General features: G+C 41.4%; 2 protein-coding genes across 7 annotated transcripts; both read right to left on the reverse strand.

Moving 5' to 3' along the window:
- Window positions 1–2,269: 2,269 nt before the first annotated feature.
- LSMEM1 (leucine rich single-pass membrane protein 1) lies at window positions 2,270–13,615 on the reverse strand. 5 transcript variants are annotated; one of them, XM_087764641.1, is made up of 5 exons: window positions 12,560–13,615; window positions 11,562–11,767; window positions 8,581–8,712; window positions 4,824–4,961; window positions 2,270–3,026 (listed from the first exon to the last, which is right to left on the reverse strand). In XM_087764641.1, exons 3-5 carry the CDS (start codon window positions 8,705–8,707, stop codon window positions 2,818–2,820), a joined length of 474 nt encoding a protein of 157 aa, XP_087620767.1. In that variant the 5' UTR covers window positions 8,708–8,712; window positions 11,562–11,767; window positions 12,560–13,615; the 3' UTR covers window positions 2,270–2,817. The 5 variants fall into 5 exon arrangements, 2 of the variants coding, with proteins under 2 accessions (XP_087620767.1, XP_009464394.1); XM_009466119.2 differs by lacking the exons at window positions 11,562–11,767; window positions 12,560–13,615 and adding an exon at window positions 10,761–10,899; XR_015706332.1 differs by lacking the exons at window positions 11,562–11,767; window positions 12,560–13,615 and adding an exon at window positions 7,124–7,211 and having other exon boundaries at window positions 2,884–4,462; window positions 4,824–5,329; window positions 8,581–8,702.
- A 143-nt stretch (window positions 13,616–13,758) lies between these two features.
- On the reverse strand, window positions 13,759–26,405 carry IFRD1 (interferon related developmental regulator 1). 2 transcript variants are annotated; one of them, XM_087764639.1, is made up of 12 exons: window positions 26,072–26,404; window positions 23,815–23,919; window positions 22,782–22,863; window positions 22,213–22,337; window positions 21,759–21,916; window positions 20,376–20,426; window positions 20,088–20,266; window positions 19,874–19,982; window positions 17,745–17,879; window positions 16,349–16,477; window positions 15,249–15,344; window positions 13,759–14,463 (listed from the first exon to the last, which is right to left on the reverse strand). In XM_087764639.1, the coding sequence occupies exons 1-12, from the start codon at window positions 26,115–26,117 to the stop codon at window positions 14,374–14,376; spliced, it is 1,305 nt and encodes a 434-aa protein (XP_087620765.1). In that variant the 5' UTR covers window positions 26,118–26,404; the 3' UTR covers window positions 13,759–14,373. The 2 variants fall into 2 exon arrangements, with proteins under 2 accessions (XP_087620765.1, XP_087620766.1); XM_087764640.1 differs by lacking the exon at window positions 20,376–20,426 and having other exon boundaries at window positions 26,072–26,405.
- Window positions 26,406–27,566: the final 1,161 nt, after the last annotated feature.

A 27,566-nucleotide genomic window follows, 5' to 3' on the forward strand; every position in this document is an offset into this window, starting at 1 on the left:
AATTACTTTGGATAAATACCTCCGTAGCCTGCAAACAAGAGAAAAAAGAAAGAAGCAGTACTACTGATGAGAACGGCTGTGACTACTGTACGATGAAGCTATTACTGTCAGATCACCTTCCTGTACACATGGTTCTTTGTCGTAATACCAGACACTGCAAAGGCTCCTGAGATGTGCAGCCATACAAGAACAGAGATCTTACCCATGTCTACAGGAGATGATACTGTAACATCCATATACAGCACAGTGTTTATGCCACATGCAGTTGGAGCTTGGAGTTTACTAGTTACTTAGCTGTTTATTCAAGCTAGGGATTATGGAGCTCTGGAATGAGCTGAAGTTCACTTCAGGGTCAACTTTGTAGAAGATTTTAAGAGTCAAGTATTGGTTTGTTTGGGACTATTTCACTGTCAGTAGATTAGGCGGATATGTTCCCCTGAAGGAGCCGCTACTCGCTGCTGTTAAGGGGGGTGCTCCATAAAGTGCTGGTGGAGTGGTTGTGGCACTGTGCTGTCAAGGCAGCCCTCTCAACCCTTGCTCTGGTCTCACAGGGAAGCGGTCCTACCTGTAAATGGTTATTAGTAACTTGAGCTGAGAAGCCATAAGCAGCCGTATGCAGTGCTGCCCCATGTCTCCCTTGTACATAAGTGGCTCCAACAACAGATGTGTTTCAGCAGTGCTGACACTGGAGTGAAAAAAAAAAAAAACAACCCAACTCTTCTAATCAATAATAGAGACAGAAAAACTGGATGTATTATGACTACTGATTGAATAACTAGATTAAGAGTAATTGAGGACAAGATCAGAGAGATGAGGAAGCTTTCATTTCTTCCAGGACTGTTGCTATAGCACAGATTTTATTTACAGTCTCCTGCCAGACAAATCTATTGACGATTTGTGTCAGTTTCTAGTGGACCACAGACTGCTCTGATAGCTGCAGTTGCAACAAGGGATGTGACAAATCCACGTATTTGAGACGCACGGAGTGCCAAATACTAGAGTTGTTTCTCCCTAGCTAACAAGTACGGATGTGTGTCAGTGCGAGACAGGAGCTTGAAAGCAGTGACAGTAGCTACAAGATGAGTGGGAGAGATGAGAACTTAATACTGTCATTAAAAAGCAGCTGACAGCTCGGAGAAGAACAGAGAAACAACGCGGCAAGTGTCATGTTTTTAGTCTTACAGTACTTATTCTTTCATCATTTAACAGCATTTACAGAAAGATATTTGGGTTGGGCTTTCAGGGTTTCTTTCCTTACAACTTGTTCTATGCTTACTTTTATCATTCTCTGTTAGCTATATTAAAGTCATCATTGTAACAGCTCCTTGTGATGTCCAGAGATAATTACAACTGCAGCTGGGAAGTAACAGCAGGAGGAATAAACTCTTCAGGCCAAACCTCACAGTTTTCGTGTGAATGACTTGACAGTAATACATCAGGAAAACAAAAATCAAGAAATAGAAAGAAGGTGATGTAAAGCATAGGTATAAAGCAAAGCACTCCTAATAGCAGGAATGGAATTGGTGGGCAAATCCAAGTAGAGTGATACCAAGAAAGATTCCTGGACCTAGTTTTTCACTGTGTAGTAGTCATCACAGAAAGGACTATCATTTGTTCTGGAAAAGGAGACCGCAATGCAAGTTGTTGATTTTGGTGACTTTTTTTGTAAAATTGTCCAGAAGAGATAAGAAGGCATTGGATGAGAAAGAGAAATCAAAGTAAAAGAGATGTTGGACTCTACAGTGTCAGCTGCCATTGCACTGTTGTGATGGGAGTAATCAATGTTTTTATTGATAACGGAGATGGCTTCTTAATGTACGTACCGGTAGAAAGATCTGAATACTAAAATTACAAAGCTACCCATCAGTCCTTTATGTGATCACACTTTTGGGTGTCAGTCTCTACAACTGTGTAAAGTCAGAGTGAGAAAGCATCAGCTCCTGCTTTCACCCTCTGAGGTACTACTCCATTTTAAAAACATGAAGGCTCGGACCAGACTTCTACCTGGCCCTGTGGCCCTTCTCCGATAGTGGCCAGCAGCAGCTATAGGGAAAAGTACAAGAACATGTAGTATTTTCCCCACATCACTTTATAAAAACACTTGGCCTTCCCGCAGAAACTGCCAGCAAATACTGAGTACAGCATACTAGCATTGCTATGAGATGGGTATTACCAGACTGAGTTCTCTAAACCCATTTCCCATGTAAGACAATAAGACACCCACTTTCAGTCAATACAAATTCGGGCTGAATATGGCATGTTATGAAAGGATTTGTTTTTATTCAAGTTTGTTTTTTCGCAAAAGGAGTAGTAAGCCAATCTATTTAGACACGCAGGAAGGGAAACCACCAAACTCCATGGCAGAACTGGATTTATTTATAAGTTATGGAATCTGAAGTTATCCTTCAATACAAATAATATAGAAGCAAACACAAAACTTGTTCCAAAGAAACAGGAGAATGACTAAGTGAACAAGGTCATGCTGGAATCATGCGAACAGAAACCCCTGTTTTCTGTGATCATTCACTTACATTTAAAGTAAAACCAAGCCCTCAGCCCTGCAATTTACAATGCACAGAGAGTCTGGAACTCTTGCCCAAAATTGTTGACAGTCCATTGTTTATTGTAAATCACATGGGCTTAGTTTTCAAAATCTATATTCACATAAAACAGGATAAAATATTATTTTCTAATATTTTTCATTCAAATGGCTTTTCCAGTGCTCCTGTGAACACATCAGAATGTTTAAGTAATCTGTGTGCCATATGTGAAAATATCCGAGTACATGAGTACGCTGAATTTCATTCCAAAGAAGATCTATTCTCCAGGGACTTTCGGCTCAGCATGGGTAAAGAGGTAATCATGAAGATCAGGAGACTGTGTGAAGAGGTATCTCCCCTTTTCCTTAATTTCTGATTGATTTAGATGCTTTAATATCATATTGTTCATTTTCTTAAGCTCTTCTATGTTCTTCTTTTCAGACATTAGTCTGCTTGTTATTTGGTCCATCTCGTTTCTAGTTTGAACTTGAAAAGGAAAATGTACCGCATTAAATTGGCAACATCTAAGTCAAGAGCATCACTACACTCTTGTGCATTCCTGTGGGAGTTTGTAGGGAATTATGATGAGTAAAAATATCAAACATGAAAACAACTGAAGAACCTAATGTTAAGAAGTTATGCATCTGGTGGAGTTACCCGCTCACTACACTCTTTAATGGCTTATTTTCTGTTTTATTCAGTTTAGTGCAGTATAATAAAATCAAATACAGCTCATACAAATTTTGCAGTCTTAAGGAACGCATCCGTTCCATTAGCGTCCACAGGAAAATGTCTTATTTAGGGGCTCCAAGATGCTACTTCTAGGCAGTATGCGCCTGTATTTTTCTAAAAGTACAATTACTAAAACACACAGCAGACTACAGCCACATCACTTGATTTCCTAAAGCATTTAGATTAAAGGAAAATTCTTGCAAATATTGGCATTTAGAGGGCAGGTTCCTCTGGAACACCAATATGCAGTATCCATCATGTACACTTCTGGAGCTATTTTTATTTTGGCCTTCTGAAGTTAACAAAAGTTACCCATGGGTTTTGTAGCTTAAGTCTAATAGTGCCAATGCTAAACAAATCTATGTCTACAGATTGCAAACATAATCTGAGATTATGTTTGTAACGTAATCTGAAACACTGCTGGAAATCAGTTTCAAAAACCACAGGCCTCCACCAACCTGAGCCCAAGCAAACTCCTTTAATCCCTGTAAGTAGCCTTTTCACTATTACTTTACCATTTTTCCACTAGAGGGGTACATTACTCATTTTTCTATACCAGGCCTCTACTTTTAGCAGCTCCCTGTTAAATAAATCTGGAATTCAGGTATGAGATATCTTAATTAGGGTTTTACAATCATGCCACTTAAAAATTCCTTTGTGCTCTTTACTTGTCTGATATTCTGTCCTTTGAACACTTGTGAGCAAATTCATTCAAGGGTTAGGATTTCCTGTTCAGAAAGGAAAATGAAGATTTTTGCTATGCTCTAGCGAATTCCCTACTATAGGATAAAAGAAATCTTGATTTCACATGCATTCCAATTCATTCAAAATGGAGCTGGAAGTTAAAATAATGCTTCTCGTACTCTCTTCAATACCATTAGCCAGAAAACCCCAACATGGGAAGGGCTCCATAAACCAAGGTCACCTGTAGCCATGTCCTCAGCTAAGCCAGCCCAACCAGTCCAGACAAAGCGGAACAGTAATTACATCTACAGACTCAATCTTACATGCCAATTTTGATAAATCTTATCTGATTTTTTTTCTTATGTTTGAGATTTTCTTAGTTCCAAACCAATTTCCAGTCAGTACTTAGCTGGCAACCTTCAGGTCTTTCTTCAGGTAGCCTGATTTAAGTGTTAGCCTGGGTATAATTCCATTTTCAGTGGAATGACACCAATACTGAGTTTTATCTGGAAAGGAATGGAAGGCATGTTGTCGAAGTATCTCACTGCCATACAGTCATCTTTAAAATTTAATTTAATTTCCAGTCAGCATTTTTAGCAACACAATATAACCCTGCTGAGCTAAATTCTTGACAGCTGTTAAAGCTCACGCAACGTTTGCACTAAGAACAAAATTGTGCCTTTTAGCTCAGAGAGTAGAGGCTTGTGCTTTTACACCCATGACCAAGACCCACTGCCCATAACCAGGCAAAGCCTTTGACCATGCAAATACAGCAGTAGCATGTTATAAGGTAGCATGATGCATTTCAGCAAAGTTCTTCTTCCAATTGTTCGTACATTTTTAAGAACCACTCTTTGGTTTACTTACTTATTAAGAATATTACGAATGAAACAAGTGCCAAACTGACGATCAAAGTAAGAATAAAGGTGACGAAGAACAAACACTGGTTTCTTATGTTGCTCCCTCCCGTGTTTTCTCCAGTACCACCAGTGTTCTCTTCCTCATCTGTTACAAGATGACAAGTCATTTGGTGATAAATTTTGTTAAGGTTGGTTAGGGTAAACATGACAAAAATGCTTCTGGCTCCATGAAATGATGCAGAATACATCATCATTTTGGCCAACAGATTTTATTCCCTGTGATATTGCATGAGAAGGGAAGAAACCAAATTTATGAGCTCAGCTTGAATTTGGAAATATAAAAACTAATACATCTGTTATAGCTGTTGGAACATATCCAACAAAAATGTGTCTGTTGTTGACATATGCTGTTTTGTTGAAGTTGACCTGTTTTACAGTTCAGAGTTTTACATGTACAAAGGTTGCAATGAAGTTGTCATCAGAAGGCTTTCTGAGGGCCTGAATGGACTCAACCTTTTCAAAAGAGAAGAGAGAAAAATTCATATTGAAAACCTACGTACAGATTCATCCTACACATTCATCCTCTAGATTTGCTTCTTTTTCTGTTTGACAATAGAAGTATCCCTGGGATGATTAATTTCCCAAATTAAGCACCTCAGTTAAGCTCTTGATGTCAGATAGGATGAGTGTAGGTCTTGACTTTTTATCTTAAAACAAACATTTTAAATATTATTCTTCTTCTTCAGGTTTTGTTGGTTTCATTCCAAAAAATGAGGTACATATCCTCCCAAATTGTCAAAAATGGAATAGACTCTCACATGGACTACATATGTTGTCCTTCAAGCACATGAAGAATGAGGGGAAAAAAGGACAAGCAGTTGCTATGCTTCCTTTGAATCAGAGCAGCAAGCCAGTTTATTGCTTTTTTAAGACTGTGTTGCATAAAGGGAAAAGTCAGTAGTTTTTCTCAGAGAAACAGTTGCAATCAAATAAGAGGTGGGAATGAGCCCTAAAGATAACAGGTAAAGTCAAGTGAACACCGCGAGGAAATTCATGTGAATATAAAAAAAAAAAATTATACTTGAGCCAGATTTGTTTAATACCAAGTTCGCATACTACTAGAACTACTTACTAAGGTTTGGCTTTATTTTATGTTTTGGGGGGAGCAGGGAGCTAATGTAATTCCATTTTGGTGTCAGTCTCATACATGCTAAAATTACATGCAAATGATGGCAATTTCTCCTCCTATAATTGCTGTCTTGCCATTCTGAAAGGGAGAGTAGCGTGTGCATCTGTGAAAAATATATTTCTAGATCATGTTCTTGTTTTAGCTAGTGGAAGTCTCTGAGGTCTTTGCAACTGAGCTTGTAGTGATAAAGCTGAGGGAAGGCTGCATATGCCATTACAGCACTTTAATAATGAACCAACCTGGGGCTGAGCAATTCACTGAGCTAGTAGGAGATCTCTGGGAATATCTCTGCTTTTCTTTATTGCATTTAACATGCTCCTGCCCGCGGGTAAGCTGAAACCTTTTAATATTTGGGTTTGGGGATTTTATTTTTATCCCCTTAGCATTCATAACAAATGCATCATACACTAAGTGCCTGCACCAATATTGCTTTCTAATCAGAATAATAAGGATGGGAAGGACCTGCTACTGCTGTCTCTCAAGCACACTATCAGCTATCAGTAGAGGTCTCAAAAGTGGTCTGTGCTTGCTCTGCCTAATGAGTGCTTCTTACTATTACAGCTGGCTGAACATGCCAGACTGCAGCATTGTGAGGAATCAGTGAACACAGATTCTTGCCAAGCTGCAAACAGTGGGACCATTTTATCATCTAAACCATAAAGAAATCGCTGCATGGCTGCTACCAAAGCAATCAAAAGGTATATACATTTTAAATAGCTTTTAACATGGTTGCTAGTGTGTTTGATTATGCCAGGTCATATTAAGCTATTGAACAAAAGGTTTACTGTGTGCTGCAACACTCTTGAAACATTGTCTTTAAACCAAATTGGCCATCTGCTATACTACTAATAGATCATTCACAAGATTTTAGTGTTTATCAGAAATTGAAAAACACTCCACAGATCTCACTGATTATCTGGCAAGAGAACAAGAATTTTATGCTGCTGAATAAGGCAGCTAAGGACTGTGAAAAATTCATTTTATGTATTTAACTGATGGAATAAGATATCTACAGAATCTCCAAGTTTAAAAAAAAAAAAGAAGTATGTTAAAAAGAATAATCCTAGAATGAGCCAAAGCACTTTACAAATTGATGCATAAAATACATATTAGACTACCTTTATTTACTGCTGAAATGTAGGGAGGAGCATGCATGTGATTATCCCACAGAACCATATATGATTCCACAGAACCCTGTATGTGTACCTGGAAAGTAAAAAATACTATCCAATAAAAATGACAAAAGAAAGCAAGACAGCCACACTGCAAACAGTTTCTTTGACATTAGAACTGCTTTATCCCATTGTCTCATTTTGTACTTGTAGAATCACAGAATCATAGAATCGTTAAGGTTGGAAAAGACCCTTAAGATCATCGAGTCCAACCGTTAACCTATCACTGCCAAGTCCATCACTATACCATGTCCTCGAGCACCACATCTATCCGTTCTTTAAATACCTCTAGGGATGGAGACTCAACCACTTCCCTGGGCAGCCTGTTCCAATGCTTGACCACCCTTTTGGGGAAGAAGTTTTTCCTAATATCTAACCTAAACCTCCCCTGGTGCAGCTTGAGGCCGTAACAAGAAGTGACAATATCAAGATAATCTACATATGAAAATAAAGTAGCTCGTGTCTAAGATCTTTGTGTTAAATCTAGAAACCAGCACTACTCTAGTTAGTTGCATTAGAACAAGTTAGAGGACTCAGAAACAGAAGTAATGGAAAGGCATTTAAGTTCTATAACTAGAAGCATGATTAAGTTATGGCCATTTGAAACTCATTCAAACATGGCCGTTGTTTTATAGCTTTTCTTTAGTCAAATTTGCCATTATAGTAAGGGAAATAAAAGCAGATTCAAATATTGTCATGTGGAATGCTGCTGAAGAACTCCAGATTTTAAGATGTTTTCAGGTCACAAAGAACTCAACTACATTGCAGCTATCACTGGGTGAAAATATTCTTGTTGCCATGAGCAAATCAAAGATAAAAGCTGTATAAAACCAGGAGAAGTGTGAGAGCCCGTATCTGAAACTGTAAGTAAAGAGAGTCTACACATTAAAATGCTTGAAAGTCTCATGGGATATTTCAGATAACTGGTTAGAGTCCTTAGGAAGTATGTCTTAAAAGAATGAACAGAAATTCTCTCGTGTTTCTATTGCCATGTGTGTATTTTAGTGCTTGTGAAGAGTTACGATGCTGTTTATGTAGGTGTATATCGAGCATTACTAGAGAAATTATCCGCAAGGGATCATGTCATGGATCCCAATGGAAATGGAAGATAAGTTCAGGCTTGACAGTGAATCCCTAGCCAAATCAAGGATTTTCAAGAACCTAATAACTGAAATATTCAGTAGGAGCAGCTAAACCATTAATCTGATCTGTCTAAATTATGCCATTTTCAATCTTTTTCTTAGATTTTTCAGTACAGAGCTTGACATATGCATATTGGCCTATTGGGCTGTTGACATCAGTGCAACACGATGTGGTCAGTCTTTTCAAATCTCATACATAACTCTTTTTTGATGACCTATTGTATGTACAGAAAACCACAAAGCATCATCTATTGTACGTACCTAGCACATGTTGGGATGCCTCTGGACAAACATTTAGTTTGTTTAGGTTGTTTAAGGAATCAACTACGTAAAGTTTTCCTTCTTCATGAGCATCAGGCAGGTTAATTTCCAAGGAAGGCCTCTCCATTGTATCTAAAAGGAATAATAATTTAAAAGGTAAATTAAAACATGGATACGTGAAGTAACCGGTAACAGTTGGTGTCCTGTTCTAAAGGAATGCTGAGCAGTCTTAACAACACTTAAAATAAAGGGATTTGAAGGACCAGCATACTTACTATGTCTTGAAGGCAAGGGTAACTCAGTACATAGCACTTGTTTATTCTTGGAGATCTTTGATAAGATTGCATTTCTACATTGTGTTTGTGCACATGTGTATACTTATACATACATATACATATATATGTGTGTGTGTGTGTAGAAAGAGAGAAAGAGAAAAATCTATTTAGAATCATAGAATCATAGAATCGTTAAGGTTGGAAAAGACCCTTAAGATCATCATTAAGCTATCACTGCCAAGTCCACCACTAAACCATGTCCCTAAGTGCCACGTCTACCCGTCTTAAATACCTCCAGGGATGAGGACTCAACCACTTCCCTGGGCAGCCTGTTCCAGTGCCTGACTACCCTTTCAGTGAAGAAGTTTTTCCTAATATCCAACCTGAACTTCCCCTGGTGCAGCTTGAGGCCGTTTCCTCTTGTCCTATCCCTTGTTACTTGGGAGAAGAGACCGACCCCCATCTGACTGGCTCCAGCATTGATTTGAACATTAGTTATTTAGTTGGATAACCCTTTTGGTTTGGTGGGTACTTGGTAAGATGACGGGTGATATCCTAACCACAGTGAAAATCAAACCTTCACTGACACCACCAGGAAGGGTGTCACTCAGATCCTCTGCTTTCAGCATCAAATAATTCAGAGATAAGGCCGACAAAGCAGGTACGGATATAGGAGATAAGCAGCAAGAACATGGATCTGCTTATACACATTAGAATATCACTGTGAAGTTATTATTTGTAATAAAAGGAGCAAAAAATACTCTTCTAATGTGGTTCTACTCCACATGGATGCTAGTTTTGGACAAATTAAAGCCTAACGGCAAAGCCTTTTCTTCAGACTAGTACTCCTTGCTTTAAAAAAAGCACTGGATGGGGCCCAATCAGCAAAACGAGCTTCTCTGCAGAGTCTGGGTGCACAAACTCATTGAATGATTGTTCTTATAAATACAGTCATGAAGGAAGATTATATATAGAAAAGAAACAATACCTAAGCAGGCTCCTCTATGAATTGCACATTATTCCTTAACAGTCTTTTGGTTTTCTTTATGCTACCCTGACTCCAAAAATGTCTTCTAGAAGCAAACTACAGTTCTAGCCATAAGGAGATGCAGATTCTCTAACTAGGCATCTTAGACTACACTGGTCACTGAAAACTCCCTCTGTAATTACTGAAGAAAAATATGTGCCTCCAGGTAACATTCCTCTTATGCTAAGATATGCCTTTTTGCCCTCACAATCGCAGCGTAAATGTACCTTTCCCTTGCTAGTGAATGTAAGGGGGGAGCTCACAGAGATTAGTTTAGACTTGGAGTCAAATACATGTTACACATTTAGTATTTTCTCAAAGCTTTCAAGTTCAGTTTTACCTGCCAAACATAACTCAGCACTTCATGGGATGCAAACCTGTTGATGGAGAGTGTTAAGCACTAAGAGCGATTTCTGAATCCTGGATGGGTTGAATTGCTCTCTCGAGGTGCCTCTGAGCTCTCTCTCTCATAGTGTGAATCTCTCATAGTTAGGAATCTGGATTCCTAACCTAGCTCTTATATTAAAAACCTAAAGTTTGAGGAATACAGCCCTGAGTGTTTACAGAAGAGACTCACTCTTTCCCTTATCAAATCAAATGCAGAAGATATTGTCATATTTCCCCCAAATTTGAGCACACAGCCAAGTAAACATTCACTGAGCCTCAATAAGTCGGAAGACTAAGTGCTTCAATCACTCCTGGCAATGGGGCTCGTTCTCCTGATAGTGGGGATTGATGGGCCTACATGTGTACTTTTGTATTTCTGTTTAATAGACTGTAAGAAAAGATTACAGCTTATTTTTTTTCTCTGTCAAGAATTGTCACTGCAAAATACAAGGGTAAGGTAGGAAAGCTGGCATAGTAGTGGCTACCCTTACCTAGCGTATGATTTGTAGGTGTGCAGCAGTAATTTCAGGGCAGACGGCTGCATCCACTTTCCTTCCCCTAGAATGTCGCGCGGTGCCAGGTCTGCGAGCCACGTCCCCGCCGGCGCTGGCTCTGCTCTCTCCCCACAAGCACGTCCGTGGCCAACCGCGAGCATTACGGAGCCCTGCGTTCCAGCAGCGGCGGGCTAGAAATTACCACCTTGTGCACAGAGGCTTTGGGTTATTTTTAGCTTCCAAAGAGCAGTTGTTTCTCGTCGGTATTTTGATTAGTACCTCCCTGCAACTTCAGGGAAGACTCTTCCTAACAACTTGAGCTGTAATAAATGTGAGTACCTTTGATTCATTAATATTATATTTCTGCATTCATTATTAAAATATATGTTTCTGCATTCATTATTAGTCATTTAAAACCGGCTTCCTCACTGTGCATGTAACCGCAGTGGAGATAACCATTATTATTAGTTCAACGAAGTCTATACTACGTTTATTTGTTTGTTTCCATTGATATGCCAAACAACAGAGAGAGGATACAGACATCGGTGTTGCTGACCAGAAGTATTCATTATTTTCCCAACAAGCTAATCTAAACTTTGCGGGTTTTGGTATCACTCTGTCCTGTACTTTAACCTTGCTTAAAGACTTTTTTCCCCTTTCGACTTTTAAATTTCTCCTTAAGTTGTTGTGGTAAAATTAGAACTTAGTGTGAGAACACACTGAAAATTCTTCACAGAAAAAAGGAAAACAATCCAGTCTAACAGGAAATAAAAACCAAGAGAATGAAATGTTACTTACAATATCACCGTGTTCAGGTAATGTGCCAGTATGGAAGAAATCAGCCAGTGAAAATCACCCGAAGAAAACTCCTCTCTCTACTTTTAGACCCATAGGAACCTGTCAACTCTTGCAGGACCCATGAAGGCAGCTCTGAAACAGACTGTCCCTTTCAGTCTATATTTAGAGTTCATCTTGGCTAAGTACACTGACTTCACCATATTGATCTGTTTAAAAAGAAATCAGCACATATACAGCTTTTTTATTATATTGGAATCATGATGATAATACCCCGTCATGGAGAATGAGGTTTGCTACTGATGATTAGTATTTCACCAACCTTTTGTTTTATGATGCCTTCTTAAAACTCATTTGCTATGCAGAAGAGTCATATCTACGACACTGTAGCTATGAGTAACCAGTTTGCTATGCCCAAGAGCTGTATCTACAGTATTGCAGTCATGAGTACTTTAAAGGCATAGACTAGAAAAAACAGGGTATTTCCTTCCTTCTCCCACACACCTTACAAATTCAAGTGGGACAATATTACGGGATGGACTAATTTGTCCGGCATCCTTAGTTGTTTAGAAAATAAATTCTGATGAACTGTTTGTGAGTAGTGGTAATTGCTCCTCTGCAGACAGTTCTCTTGATCACTCGTTTTTGGTTGCCGACGTTGCAGGATGTAATGTTACAGCATGCTGTAACGACAGGCAGCTGGCGCTTACACAAAGGAACGACGGCTCAAAACAACATATCCTTTCTGAAGCCATCCTACACGTCTAAAATTTTGAACCCCTTTAAACTGACAATAAATGCATTTTTCTTTCAGGAAACAACAGAGAGGATACATCTCCTGGCTCGTAGTTTCCCACCCCAAGCTGACAAGCTCTGCCGCTGCCCCGTCTGAGTAGCTGGGCCAGTAACGCAGGCGTAACGAGCTTGCTCCCTTGCTGCAGGGGTCTCATAAGAGCCCTCCCGCCAAACAAGGATGCGCAAGCCAGAAAAAAAAATCGCACCTCCATCCCTGCAAGATTCCTGACACCATCCTAATTGGAAGACAAGGACCCAGGCCTCTCCAGTTCTAAGTGTGAAAAGGTCTGCAAACCCATCGGATCCCTGCAGGGCAGCAAAACAGCCCGTCTCCCCTCAAGCAGCCTTGGAAGCTGTCCTGGTCTCTGTGGCCGGCAGCTACAGCGTACTGGGGGAAACGGCAACCACATGCCTGGCCACCTGCCAGGAGGTGCTGTAAAAAGCCATTTTGCAAAATCCTGGTGGGGCAGGAAGCCATCAAAAGCGCTACTTTACATTAGCAAAGCGTGCCAAAGGTGGCTACCTAGAAGCCATGGGAGAGACCAGCAGGCTTGCAGGAGCAAGGGGGGGAACATCTTTGGCTGGGCAAACGCGGGCAGACAGCTTCATCTAGCTCAAGGATCAGAAGTTTCTTCTGCACTTGTGTGACAAACACTGACAAGGCCTGTCAGTAATAGCACAGATTTCAGTTGAAGGCCTTGTTGCAGTCTAAATAATCAGTTTCATAAGCCAAGCAACTTCTCACATAATACATTAGAGGAAAAAAATAAAAAAAAGAAGGTACAACTAGTTAACATGCATGGATTTTCTGGAATTGGTTTTACTATAACCTGAAACTGAAAAAAAAAAACAAACAACCAAAAACCAACCAAACTTCCCCTTATCAGAGCAAGCAGTAGTTTTCAGGGTGTGGGGTTTTTTTTTTGGTGTAAGGCATAACTCCTCTGCTGATAACTTGACCTACAGTTTTAAGAATGTTTATTCTAACAAGCACTTTTATTTCTAGATCTTCTGTTTGGGAAGCTCCAGCTAGCTAGGTCTTAGTATCTTTATTACATAAACCCCCCATCATCCCAAAGACAGACAGTTCTCAGTTACTGGCACATTTCAGTCCTCTGGAGCAAGAAACTTGAGGGTAGAGGAGTAGTTTTCAACATGACGAAAACAGGGCAGCTGGAATGGCTCCCGTAAGATAAGGGAGGTGTTTTGCAGTACCAGAACACATAAATAAGATACACCTTCAGAACACAGCAAGGCAGAGTTTGATGTAGCATCTACTAAAGCATTGAGACTAACCCAAGCACGTGTCTGAATGGGCAAATAAACTCATCTGTTTCAACCTTTAGGTTTTGCTAGCCTTCCAGCTTTTCATGCAGGTAGTAATCACTTGGACACAGAAAGCAAGCAGTGAGAAACATCTTTATTCCAAAAATTAAACATCCAATTTCAGAACATGAGAATCTTGTTTTTATTTTACATTGAGGCAAGTATTTGTCATTCACTGCTTCACTGTAAGTGAAGGTAATTGAACTTCATAAGACTCCTTCAGGATAAAGTCATACTACGTAGAAATTTCTTTGTCCACCTGCCACTGTAGAGTTTAAAAAGTTACTAAAATAACTTCACATGAACAAGTCCATCTTCTCATATTATCACATTCTTACCAAAATACTTGGTCAATGAATTCATTTAATTTACCTTTATATAAAGTAAGGAATTCAATCTGACACACGGCATTTGACTGCAGTTACCCACCCCGTTTAACAGTTCAGTTCCATATATTCAACCTTTGGAGCAAGTTGCAGCTAATGCAAGTGTTATAATGTATCCCTGCACCCAATCTTACATCAATCTATATACAGTGTATATGCAACTAAGCAACAACATGCATTATATTTACAGACTTTATACAACATCCCTGTGCACAAGTGCAAACTGTGACTACAGAAATTAAAAAAATTCATTTAAACGTTACAAATCTATTTTAATTATGAAAATTGAACCCCATGGAAAAGGAGATCTAGAAAAATTCCCCCACGTCTGCTCTTTTATCACGACATTTACTTCTAGCCTTTGTCCGAGCCTTGAACGCTGCAGAGTTGTACAAGTGCTACAAAATAAAAAGAAAAATTAATCACAGATATTCAAAAGGCTTATGTCCTTTACAGATTTTTTTATGTTAAGAAACAGCTGAAAGTATCTTTTTATTAATCTTTGAAGTAAATTGGTAGGCCTTCTGAAATTTATAGTGTAATATCTTTGCACCAAAGGCTGATTCATTTTAATATATATACATTTAAAAGAAACTTGGGCTGTATAAGAAAGGCTGAGCCAGGAGCAATTCTGGAAGCCGGTCAGTCTTGAATGTCATACAGACACAATGTAGATTAAGTTTGCCCCCTGGATTAAACCTGGTAGCACCATTCCACAAATCATTTGTACACGTGATGAGTACATTCACAACCAACAGAACAAAGTCATCCTCCTAGTGTCCGTTTCACACTGGAGCGTTCGAGATACTGTTTTTATAAAAAGACTCGGTTTCTATGGTTTCCTGTAGGTCCCTACCCAAAAACCTACAGCTCTCCTAAGAGCCCAAGTTTCACATGTATGGAGCATGAATCTGATACCAATCAGCAACCAAGTCAACCTTCAGACCCCCTTGGGAGAAAAGCAGTAGCAGACACTTGGCCAGTGGAAAAACTAAAATAAGAGCTCAAAGACACATACAAGCAAGGTTTGGTTTCATTCAGGACAATATGGCGCACTGTTAGAACTAAAGTGCCAAGTTTAAACATGACAGCTTCTAAGGCGCATGTTTGGAATACCATTTAATTCAGGAGAAATACATTAGTGTATGAAGTAAAGAAAATACATTAAGGTGCAACAACCTACCCTTTCAAAACGGGATATCTTCATTGTTTTAAGAGTTGCAGCATCTAGCATTACTGGGGGACCAAGCTCAAACACATTCCGAAGAAAGTCATTTGACTAAACAAGAAACACATCAAATGATCAGTTTCTATCAGCTTCTTCTCTGATTATCAAGTCTCCAAAGATGACTACTGTTAAATATCAAGTATTCCAGTATGAAATAGCAGCAATGTGACACAAATCTTGTTATCTTTTGCAATTAAACCGGGGAACATTTCTTCCTTTAATCAGAATAAGGCTAAGAACTAAAACTGCCCTCTTGAGAAGACAGAGACAGCTTCCCCCCCCCACCCCCTTGATTTTTTTGTCCCAGTAAATTAGACACTGTTCTGTTACATCCTCTACACAAGATTAGGCAGCTGGACATAGATCTGTACGGTTTCACAACACACCGATTATAAAATACCTGGCTGTAAAAGTAATACTTGATAAATTTGAAAAAGCTGCTACATGCCTGGGCTCCCGCAGTCACCTAGAAATACAATTGACAATGGACTGAAGATTTTTAACCCCATGATTATCACAGCAATTCGGGAGCGTATACTGCTAAGCTACGGTTCCTGCTTCTGCTACGTATCTAAACAGGTGACTTGTCGAGATAGGGACTTATCCCTTCCCTTCTGGAGTGCTGTCATCATTGAGCTGCAAGCTGTGTTCATTATTTTTGACTAAAACTCTGCATTCCTTTTTACAGGCTTGAACGGGAAGGGTGGACGCATGCAGCTGTATAGCAGCCAGATGACCACACCACTCTGCTGAAAGAAAGCATAAGGATTCAGGAAAAACCCTGAAGCTAAAAAGACATTCAGCTTGCATCTCTTACTTCTTGGAGAAGCCTTCTAATTGCTAACCCAGCACGCCCAGGCTACGACTCAGAAGCAGCTCACCCAGACAGCTCTAGCTCACTGTAGTTCACTTTGTAAGTGCTGTCTTTGAACACTTCTAATGCAAAGCCCATCATTTCACTAACTTCTACTCACGATTTTGTAACTCAGACTGAATTACTACAAAGAAGCCAGACAGGGAACAACAGTCTGAGCATGTATCAAACAGCAGCTCACCTGCAAGTGATATTGCATCCCCGACCCCAGAATCTCCTTGAAGGTATCGTAAGTTTGTTTTTTAACCCAGCAGTCAATATACATGCGCTCAGGTCCAAACTTAACCATCTCTGTAGGAAAGTCACGCTCCTATCCAAAATTAAAGGGAACAACATATATTATTTAAATTTAAACAGTCTTTTGTATTAGGAATTGTATAAATCTCAATGAAATTTATTTTCCTTAATAAATCTGGCACACCAAAACCTTCCAAATAATATAATATGCATATACTAAGATTGTATTTGTTCATAAACTGATGCACACCTAAAGTTAAATTTCATGTGAGACTTGAAGCTGACGTTCTTCAAGTCAGAAAGCATTTTAAAAAAAGAACACTTAACTTTCATCTTTAAAATGACTTTAAGAATTGGACTTATCTCCAGAAAAAACACTTCTGAGTGCAAGAGTCACCTTTAAGTGAGTCTGTAAGCCTCATTTAGCCCCCACCTTTCAAGTGGCTTTCCAGCTACATTTTTGACAATGGAATGTAACAAGTGCTAATAAGTGACTCAGATTCTTCTACAGGCAGAATCTCAAAGGTGACTTCAAAAATCACTTCAAAGCCTTCTCCTTCACTTCCAAGATGTTTAACTGTTCTGAATGTCAACTAATATTTAGTTAGTCTTACCCATACAGCAATGTAAAAAGTAATTATCTGTCAAGTAAAAAAATCTAGTTTGAGAGGTGTAAGATAACAAATAATCCATTAAAGTGATAGAAGTTTGACATTTGTCTTAGAGGCTTTACTAAGAAGTTATGTCACTAACCAAGTATTTTGAGAGTCCTGCATTTTGTATTGTTCTCTCAATCTGGATATGGAAAACCAGAAGATTACAGCACCACAATTAGGACAACAACTCCCGCCCATACACAAACACCTCTTTGGCCCCCGACAGAGGTGCCATTTGGAAATCTTACTATTAAGTTGCTTTTTGTTTATTATGCACAGCAGTTCAGTGAGAGATTTTACAATAAATCTTTTCACAGAATTCAGGACACTAATTTGGATGGCCTGTGAAGTTTTCTATGAAAAAAAATCTGCTCATGGTATAAAATAAAAATAATTTAGTATTTACAGTGCAATGTTTAGCTGCCTTTAAAGAAAAAAACAATACTCTTCAATATAGAAGTCCACTTTAGAGCAAAATAAACAAAGTTTGACTTCCTTTGTTCTACATTCCTAAGTAAGCAGTGCTATTTTGCTAAGTGATCAGAATTTGAAATCTCATTTAAAATAATTTTTTCCTGTCGCTTTCACTGAAAGAGTAATTCTATTTGATAATAAAACCATTTTCATTAAATTGTACACCTCATAGTTACAATCCAGACATTCAAAGTAAGACAAAAGAATCACCTCAACAGCTCGTAGAACATCTCTGAAGACAGATCGCTGCTTTCTTTTATCTACTTTGGCTCGGTGCTTGTTTCCATCAGTAGCCAGAGCTCTTAGTTTCTCTGTCAGAAGTTCCATATCTTCGTAAAAGAAATCCTAGTAAAAAAAAAATTTTTTTTAGTTTCTGGCCTTAATATTCTTCCCTGCAAATAGGAAAATGGCTCTCTCCAAATTCTGGGCATGTAGACCTCTACAACCTGCTACTTTGTTATTTAAAGAGACAGAGATGGCACTAACTCCCTGTAGTTTCATTTGCAGCATTTAAGCCAGTAAGAACATAGTCACAGCATCCAGTTTATTCAAGTAGGACACTACCAAACTCTATTCTGGTAGTCAGAGGCACATGAGACAGTATGGCTCCTTGAGTGTGTGTGTGTGTATACCTGTCCATCTGTTCTGCTCCATAATTCCAAGGGTCTCAAACTGCCTAACTGACCTGCTGAACCTGGCTGCCACTCCTGTCGATAAGCCGAGGGCACTTCCAGGTTATTAGCACAGAATTCACGCTGCTGGAGATGGACCGTGAGACACCATCAGACTGACAGTATGGAATATTTAGTCATAAGTTTTGTATGGGGTGGAAAATTAGAAAGCAGTTTTTAAAAAAATGCTGAACAAAACACTCCAAGTAAAACTTTAATGCGTAATTGTTTAGCAGGAAATATTTTCTCCCGTCCATTTACCAATTCAGCGGCAGTTTACCTGGATTAGTAAGAATGTATGTAAACTTATGTAAAAACAAGTTTTGTGGGTTTTTTTTTTTTTTAATCTGAATGTTTTGTCATGTCAACCAACTAGGCTGAGTTTACTGCATGCTTTTTGAAAGAAACTGGTCAAAGCCAAAACACAGTAAGCATTTTTAATCTGTGCTGATTGTTAAGGATCCAAAGAGAATAATTTGTAATGATTAAAGGGGCATTTCCTCAGTGGAACAGAAGAAGTTTTTAATGAATATAGTCTCATTCATTAATGCATTTTAAGATTTTAGTTACTTGCAGTCAGTTTGACTGAATAAAGGATCAAGTTCCGGTTTCTTTTTTTTATTTTTTTTCCTTTCCTTTCAAAGTTGGCTTCCATAGCCAAGAGACTCAAATCCCTGCTGTTTGCAACTATACAGAAGTCTCAGCTTATTGTTTCAGATTATGCCGTGTTAGTGTGTCGTGCATCCTGACTCAGCTGGAGTTATCTTTTCACTTTGGACAGTGTTGTGGCAAAGCACAGCAGCCTTGATCGAGCTAGGAGCCATTCAGGCAGCTCTCCCAAACTGTGCCATGGGTAAGCAGAGACTGTTTCCTTCAGTGCTGTCAAGAAAACAGCTCACACAGTAATAGGGCATATTGAAGAATGTAAAGGCAAGTTTAGCTGTGGATGAGGTAATACCAAGAAGCTTACACTTAATCCAAGTCAAAAGTAAACCCCAAGAAATCTCACCAAATGGAGCAATTACTGGTATCTGTGCAAAATCTGTGCAAATCCTTTCAAAATTTCCCCCCTTAAATTGACTAACTAGACCTCAACTGACTAAAAGTCACAAATGCTGTGAAACCATCATGCAATACTAGCTATTCTTCTCAAGGTACCTAAAATAAGGATACCAAAAAACCAATACGAAAAGTCAACATGGTTTCTACTGAAGGACAGATTTTTAGCTGTGAGAGCAGGATTGTGCAGGTTATGAAGCACTGGAACTTGTCTGCATAAGTATCTAATGAGTGTTCCCACTACAGTAAACAATACTGTTTTATCCTGGAATCTCTCCAGGGATTTTTTTTTTTTTTTTTTAAAAAGCTGGTGTTGGATTTAGATTTTAAAGCTTGAACACTACACTTCTAGTTGCTCTTCAGTACTGTTTGACGTGTTTTGCTATACTGGTCCTGTTTTGCAATATGGAAATTAGCGTAAAAAAGATAGCTAAATTGCTGTGAATCATTGCTATACCCACATAGATTGGGGCAGACTCACTACGAAGAACATAACCCAGGGAATTATCTGCCACTTGTTGAGATCCAGGGTGCTATGCAACACAGGTTTAATAATTTGTCTTGTCATCATGCCAATGCAAGAAAATTTAGGAGCTGACATCTACTTACAGCATCTGTTTCACGTGCCAGTTCAAACAGAAGGGCTAGTGTTTCTCCAGCAGCTATTCTCATGTTGAGATCATCACAAGACAGCAGACTTGGAAGTTTATGCAAGTGCCTAAGGAGTAAGTCACAATTCATTAAGATGTAAATTTTGTTGACACTGCTTCATTGCATATGAAAACAGTCATTACAAATTTTGTTTTCCAAGAAAGATACTCACATTTCAATTTTCTTCTTCACTTCATTCATTGGACAAATGGTCAACAGCAGTGTCCATGCTAAGAGAGCACTGATGTGAAGCACAGTGTTATGGGTACTTGATACACCATTAGTGTCTCTATCTCGCTGATAGGCCTTTGTGAAAATGTTTTCCAGGCATTCCATAGTAGAGTACAGTTCCTGAACAAGGGAAAGAAGATCATGGAAGTAGCTTAAGATTCACACATTTTCATATTGTCAATTTATTTAAAAAAAAAAAAAAAGAAAAAGAAAAACTATTAATCCTCACCGTAATGTCATCAGTGACAATGAAACAGCAAATCCCTAAGCAGGTTGCGCACTAGATACAAAAGAAAACAAGTGTCAGTATTTGACATTAATGTTAACTGCTGACAAAACCTTCAAACTTTGGCCCCTGAAATTCAACACTTTAGTGCAGTAGAAGTCTTCAACACTGTTTAATTCAGCTACTTTGTAACAGTTAGCTCTCAGTTCCCATCTACTCTTAGGATGACTTTACAACATACGCTACTCACAAGCCTTCACTTTTCATGCTGTATTATTTAATATATCTTACAAAGCCCCTCCAAAGAGCTACATGTAGCACTCCTTTCACCCAGTTATCTTAAATCCCAGTAGGATTCATGAGCGGAAATTATGCTGATAAACAGTAAAGGACATAAGATATTTATTCACAGCTGTCGAAATTATTTCCCCTCTCTGCCCACTATTACAATCAAATGGCATGAAAACAGTGGACTTCAAGAGCCTTTCTTGGCACTGTCCAACTTTTACTGCGAGGTCCTACACATCTCTTCCCTATCCCCCATATTTCACTCGGTCTCCTCTTACAAAGAGTAAGAAAAAAAATGTTTGAAAGTGATGTTTGCACTAACCACACAGGGCTCAAAACTACACTTAAACAGGACAAGCCTTACAGCTGTTTGTTTCTAGAAACAACTGCTGTTGAACTAATACTACCTCCTCTGCCAGCTGACAGTATCTATTGTAACACAGCTTGAGTACAATAAGAGAAGTAGCCAGCTATGTAACGATAAAGGCGAGTTGGAGAATGTTAGTTAAACCTGAGGTTTAAAAAAAAAAAAACAACCTCTTGGCAAGAGCTTTGGACTGTCTTCAGTCAATATTTCAAGTATACCACTAATCTATAGATGAGATGACTAAGTGAAAAACTTAAAATACTTTTGGTAGTATGAATGTATCAAATATGTAGTTCTATATCTGCTATATGTAATTTTATCATATATAAATATATTTGCCTAACTAACATTCCTCTGCTGTTAAAGAAATTAGAGTTGATACAAGAAGGATACATCAGTCAGTGGGAAAACGTTAATTTTTTTTCTATAGGACTTCAACAACAGCCCTCAGAACTGCAGGAAGGAGACTGCAACACAGTGAGTTAAGACACTTGAGAAAGTACTAGATGTAACAGCTCTTTAAGGAAGTTCCTAGGTTGAAGGAGAGAATGACATTCAACCTTTAGGTGGAACTTTTTAAGCCAGTGAAAACTGCTATGCATCATTCAGAGCATATGTCAACATTACGAGTTTACACTAGTGTGGTAACCTTTCGTTCTGGATTACACAACAGGGAGCTGGTCAAAAACTGCCCTCTGTCCCTGCCTGGCAAATAAACATTTTATACTTACGGCCTGTCTGGCTTGGACACTGGCTGTTCCATCACAGACAATCTTCTTCAGAACCGGACCAAGGGTCTTAAAAATCTCTTCACTTTCAATTCCTGACCCCATCTGCACGCACAGAAGACATGCCAGTCCAGCAGCTGCACACTGTTCGTCGCTCTTACCTAGAGATTAACATGCCATGATGAGTAATCACCTTGTGCATTGCTTCCTTCCTCTAAAGATAATTAGTCTGAAAACTTACAAGTGGCAATTCAGAAACCAATAGACAAAAGATAATTTCAGTTCATTTCCTAGGTCAGTTAAAATATAACATCTAAATTCAAAAAATTAATGTTGTTAACATAACTAAATTAAGCACTCTATAAAGTACTAGAGAAGCCTCACAGTCTTAATTCCTTTTAAACAATAAGCTATTTCACAGGGATTATTGTTTTCTAATAGCAAGCATGTTAATTACCTTTCTTTATGCAGCGTTCAATGCTATCAGTCAGCGTCATTCTCCTTTCCATGATAAATTCATATAGTATTTTAGAAGAAAAAGCACTTTTCAGACTTTCAAGAGCTGCTTGTCTTGTCTTCGCACTGTTAGAAGAGAGAAGGGAGACCTCCTGAAATCAGTACACATCAGTTAAAGCTCAGCCTTTGTTTTTATGGTAGCTTATATTTGTCTGCACCCAACAGAAGAGTAACCCACAGTACCATGAGGTATGAAATGCCACGAATTGCCTCCTTCCTCAAGGACAGAGAAACTTAGGTTGGAGACAGAGTTCACAATAGTACACCAAGCTAGAAATAAAGTAACTCTACTTTGAGCTATTAGGAAAGGAGAGTCTGACTCTCACTTATCCAAAACTTGGTGAAGGGAGAAAGGTCTCTTCAGATCCAGAAGAAAATTAAGTCCTCCCCAGCATGAAATAATTGTAATTTAAATAAGCATATTAAAAAAGTTGGATGCATATTTCCCTTATTATATCAGAGGAAGCCAGAAAACAATGTATGAGTGTGTTTCTTCAAAGCATACTATACCTCTTGTCCAATGTAAGATCAATAAATCCCTTCAATTTGTATTCTAAATCTTCTTGAGTGGCTTCTTCATCAACTTCAGGCCCTAATCCAGAGGAAATAATTTAGTCCTACTGCTATACACTTTATTAACGGACACAATAGTATCCAACACAACGTTTTTAATACTAATAAGAAAGCAGTTTAACATAGGCAATAGCTACATAATTGTTCCACACTACAGCAACAGAATGGTGTTAAGCCTACTACATCAAACCGCCCCTTAAAATACTTCTATAAAAATTGATCTATCGATACATCTGTGCTGTTTCTATACCTGCTTCTTACATGTGCCAAGAATGAATGAGGGAGCCAATCAGGTCTTACATAAATTTGCTACAACTGACACTCATCAGCCAATCCTGTCAGCAACACATTTTCATCCAGTCCACTACATCTGCCCCTGGAGGACAGTGGGGTGTTCACTGCTGATGCAGCGAGTACTGTCTGAGCAGCCTGTCCTACCTGGCATCACTTCAGATACCTCTGCAACACCAGCTCAGTTAAGAGCAGCAAATATTCATAGGGAAGGCTCCCTGCCTTATTCCTCTATAGCGGCTTTCAGGTCCCCTCCTCCCAACAAAATGACATTCGAGCAGCCCAGGTTGCAGATAGTAGTGGAGACAAAGCACAAATCTAGTTCGAAGCAGGCAAATGTGACTCTTTCCATCCCAAACTCTTCTGCAGTTCTTACCACCTCAACTATGGGTTATCAAAATCAATGTCTTATAATGCACCTTAAAATTCTTATTGTCTCCAAAAGTTAGCATTGCATAATTCTAAGTGAAAGAAGTCTAATAGTTTCACGAGAGGCTCATGAAACCTGGAGTATATTCTTATCAAACAAAACGATAGCCACTACATTAAACAATCATATAGCATTTAACACAACGTCATTATTTTGCTACTTCTACTCACAGTCCAGTACTTAAACTCTTAAGTCAACTCAGGTTTTATGTTTTTAAAAAGATGAATAGATATAAATAAAAGAACATACCATCTTCAGTGAAGCTAGCAGGATCACTGAAGCCACTGCAGTGGCTCATAGTTTCAATTGAAGCATCTTCATCACTAAAAGGCTGCACATTTCTGGGCTGACCACCTTAATATAAGATGAATATAATAGTCTTGTCATTTTTCATATGCAAAAGGAAGATAACGCCAAAAACTAGAATTTAACCCTCCCAACAGATTCGCTCTCCCTGACCCAGACACAGAAAGCACATTTCTTTCTTCTGCTAGGTCCTTTACTCCCACCTGTTCTGAAGACTTAGCTGGCTCTGTTCTGGAAGATTGTTTGTGAATGGTGGGGAAGAGCCCACCTGGTTTTCAAAGTATTGGTAGAATTCCCTTCTCTAGATTTAGGATCTTTCTACAATCAACTTCAAGCTAATGCAATTTCCTGTGACTGTGCTTTAAAAATAGCTCTATATTAATTTAACCGTTAGGATGAGCTACCTAAAAAAATTGCCATACAATCTTTATTTTTCAATTTCGAGTGACTTCAAGCCAGGATAAGGTAGACGTTTAGGCAAACATACATTACCCAGTTCAATGCAGGATTTACAGGATTAGGTGTAGTATGTGCAGCATCAGCAGTGTCCAACCCTATTTCAGTATTGAATTACAAATACAAGCCAGAACATCAAATGCTTCAACAAGGGAAAAAAGTTTTCCCTCTCAGGATCAAGAAGGCCTCAGTTCAGAAAGCAGTATTATTTTCACCAGTGCTCATCTTTACAGCTTTTCATACCTGTATCTTATTGTTACAGCATTAAGAGCTGGAGGAGTTTGACCTGATAATACTGTAATTTCTGCTGCTGTCCTATCCTAGCCCTTAATTTGCATCTACTAAAGTTGATTAACAAAAGAATAGTTTTACTGTTATTTCTCCAACAGCTCCCAAATGTCATTACAGAACTTGGAATTCTGCTCTCCCACCTATTATTTTTTTTGTACAATTGATTCTAAATTATTTAAGAAAGCAGTGCACAGTGCTTCCCAGCTTCAGACAGGCTTCCTGACTACCAAGACCCCCAAAAAGCATTTTTATCGAGGCAGAATGAACGTGGAGTTGATCACTGTCCAAGTGCTTTCCAATAAAGTTAAATTCACGTTTCAGAGGTTTTGCAACTCTTAGCTGCAAAGCATCTACTTCTATCACTGACGGTAACCCTTGACATTTGCTGTAGTTACAAAGGACAAACATTAGTCAACGCACAGACCAAGAAACTTGGAAGCTCAGAGCTCTGGCACAGCCACCTTCTTGCTGCTAGTGATGTCAGGCAGGGAGGTTCAATGGGAGAAGTGGCAAGAATGACTGCCAGCCCTTCACAAACTAAAATAAAAGCAGCTGCAGAAAGACCCGGGGAACCGGTCACTTCCTGAACATTTGATACTAGAGACACAGCTATGGCAGCCTGCAGTGAAATTTCTCACCACCCCACAAAATCTCCGTTCTAGCTGGCATCAGCACCTCAGCCACACATGTCCTGGATCTCTACGAAGACTGTTTATTTTCTAATATCCTCTTCCAGGCTAATAAGGTTTTTTTTTAAAGATACCGCGGCCTTTCGGAGCACCATGAGCTGACATACAGCCACACCGGCCGCCAGAGTGACAGCGGCAGCCGTCCCGCCCCCCCCCGCCCCGAAGGGCCCCGGCTGGCGGCGGTGCAGCAGCGCGGACCCCGCAGGCCGAGCGCGCCTCTGACGCCGCCCCCGGCCCGCTGCACCCCGCGGGCCCGACCTCCCCCGCCGCAGCCCGGCTCCCCGCGCCGCCCTAGGGCCAGCCGGGCGGCACCCGCGACCGCGGCGGCCAGGAGGCCCTCGGCGGGGCCGGCCGCTGCCCTCGGGGCGCTGCTCGCCGCCGGCGGCGCCAGGCACGGCCACCGCCCGCCGCCTCCCGGGGGCCGCCCGCGCCGCCGGGCGCATGCGCGCAAACGGCGTGAGGTGGCGGTTTCAGGGCCGGCTCCTGTCAGCCCGGCGGCGCCGCCCGGCCCGTGCCCGGCACCGGCTCCGTCCCGCCCAGCGGGGAGCTCCGCGGCCGCGCCTGCCCGCCCTGCCGCTTTCCCAACAACCCCGCGGGGAGCTGGGGCGCAGCCGGCCAGGGCGGCCCGGCCGGCCGCGGCCTCTCTCACCGGCGAAGGCCGCGCCCCCGGCGGCTCGGGCGGCCACGGGGAACGCCGGGGGAACTCCGCGCCCCGCGGGGCCGTCCGCTCCGAGCCCCGCGCCCGCCGTCCCGGCCGCGCTCACCTGCTCCGCGCTGGTGGTTGCCCCCCCGCTTCTTAGGCTTGGGCATGGTCGCAGCGGCGCTCGGCTCGGCTCGGCTCCCGCGGCCCCTCTCCGGGTCTCGGTCTCTCTGCTCCCCCCCGCCCGGGAATCAGCGACAATCAGCCGATGGAAGAGCAGGATCGCTTTTTACTCCAACGCCTCTGCGAGGCCGACTTCCCGGGCCGGGGCAGCGGAGGTGATTGGCGAAAGCAGGCGGAGGACGAACCGGCGGCGAAGGCAGAAATCCCCGTGGAGGCCCGTGAGCGGAGTCGATGCATCTTTCTCCTCTCAGACACCCGGGGCTAAAGGCGCGGAGGGGCCGCCGGCGCCGCTTTTATAGCCCGCCGGGCTGCGGGGGCGGGGCCAGGTGACGCGCCGCTGCCGCGACCAATGGCCGGGCGCTGCGACGGCGAGCGGGTGACTCAGTCGCGTGAGCCCGTGACGCGGCCGCGCTGCTACCCAGCCGTGGGGCTGGGACGTCATCGGCGCTTCGCGCGCCACGCCGCGGTGCACGCTGGGAGCGGCGGGCTTGGCCGCCGGCCCACGGCCGAGGCGGGCGGCGGCGGCGCGGCCCGCGGCCTTGGGCCGCCGGCGGGGACTGGGGCTGGCCGCGGGGGCGAGCGAGGGGCAGAGGGCTGGCGGGCCGGCCGGCCGGCCGCCCCCCCGCCCTGGCGCTCCTCACCGGTGGGGCCGCCTCAGGGCGCCTAAAAATAGCGCGCTGCTGCCGGGCCGGGCCGGGCCGGGCGGCGGAGCGCCCCGCCTGCGCAGAGCCGCGCCCTGCAGCGCAGCGCAGCGCCGGCCGCGGGTGGAAGTGGGGCTGGCGGCGCCGCGCGGGGGCATCTGAGGGCGGCAGCAGCCCCGGCAGCAGCCCCGGGCGGGCCGCAGAAAGGAGCAGCGCGGTTGTGCCCCTGCAGATTTCTGCGTGCAGATGGTTTAAATCGGGCCGCGTGCCCTGTCCGTCGCTGGCGGTGGAAAATGTTAGCGCGGTTTTGCCGTGTGGAGTTTGGTCGGTGTTTATCTTCGGGCCTGGTGGCAGGGTACGGGTCACGGGGAATGCCGGGCGGGCTCGACTCTGCGCCTGCCCTTTAAAAACGGGTAGATACAGGGTAGAATGCTTACTTCTTCAAAACAGGTTTTCTTCCACGCACAAAAATGGTTTTTGTTGTCACATTTTTGTCACTTTGTCTCTTCCAATTTAGAGACTTGTACTGTAGGTCTATATGGTTCTATTTTTAATCCAAAATTATTTTTTTTTTCTGTTTTCTGCTGGCCTTCAAATAAAGAAAAATAGGATAGCATTCCTATCCACCAAAAAGAGATTGGATTATAATATTTCTGAAATGTGAATGTTTGTGAAGTCTCACTGATGGCCCGTAACAGTACTGCAGTGTTTGAGGGAGGGAAGACAATTTTGCGGAACATGCTGAAAAGTTACATAAGACGTAACAATGATGACACCATTTGAATTCCTTTGCGT

Source organism: Nipponia nippon, unplaced genomic scaffold (assembly GCF_047370975.1).
Source record: "Nipponia nippon isolate SJK-2023a ecotype South Korea unplaced genomic scaffold, ASM4737097v1 scaffold_3, whole genome shotgun sequence".
NCBI lineage: Eukaryota > Metazoa > Chordata > Aves > Pelecaniformes > Threskiornithidae > Nipponia > Nipponia nippon.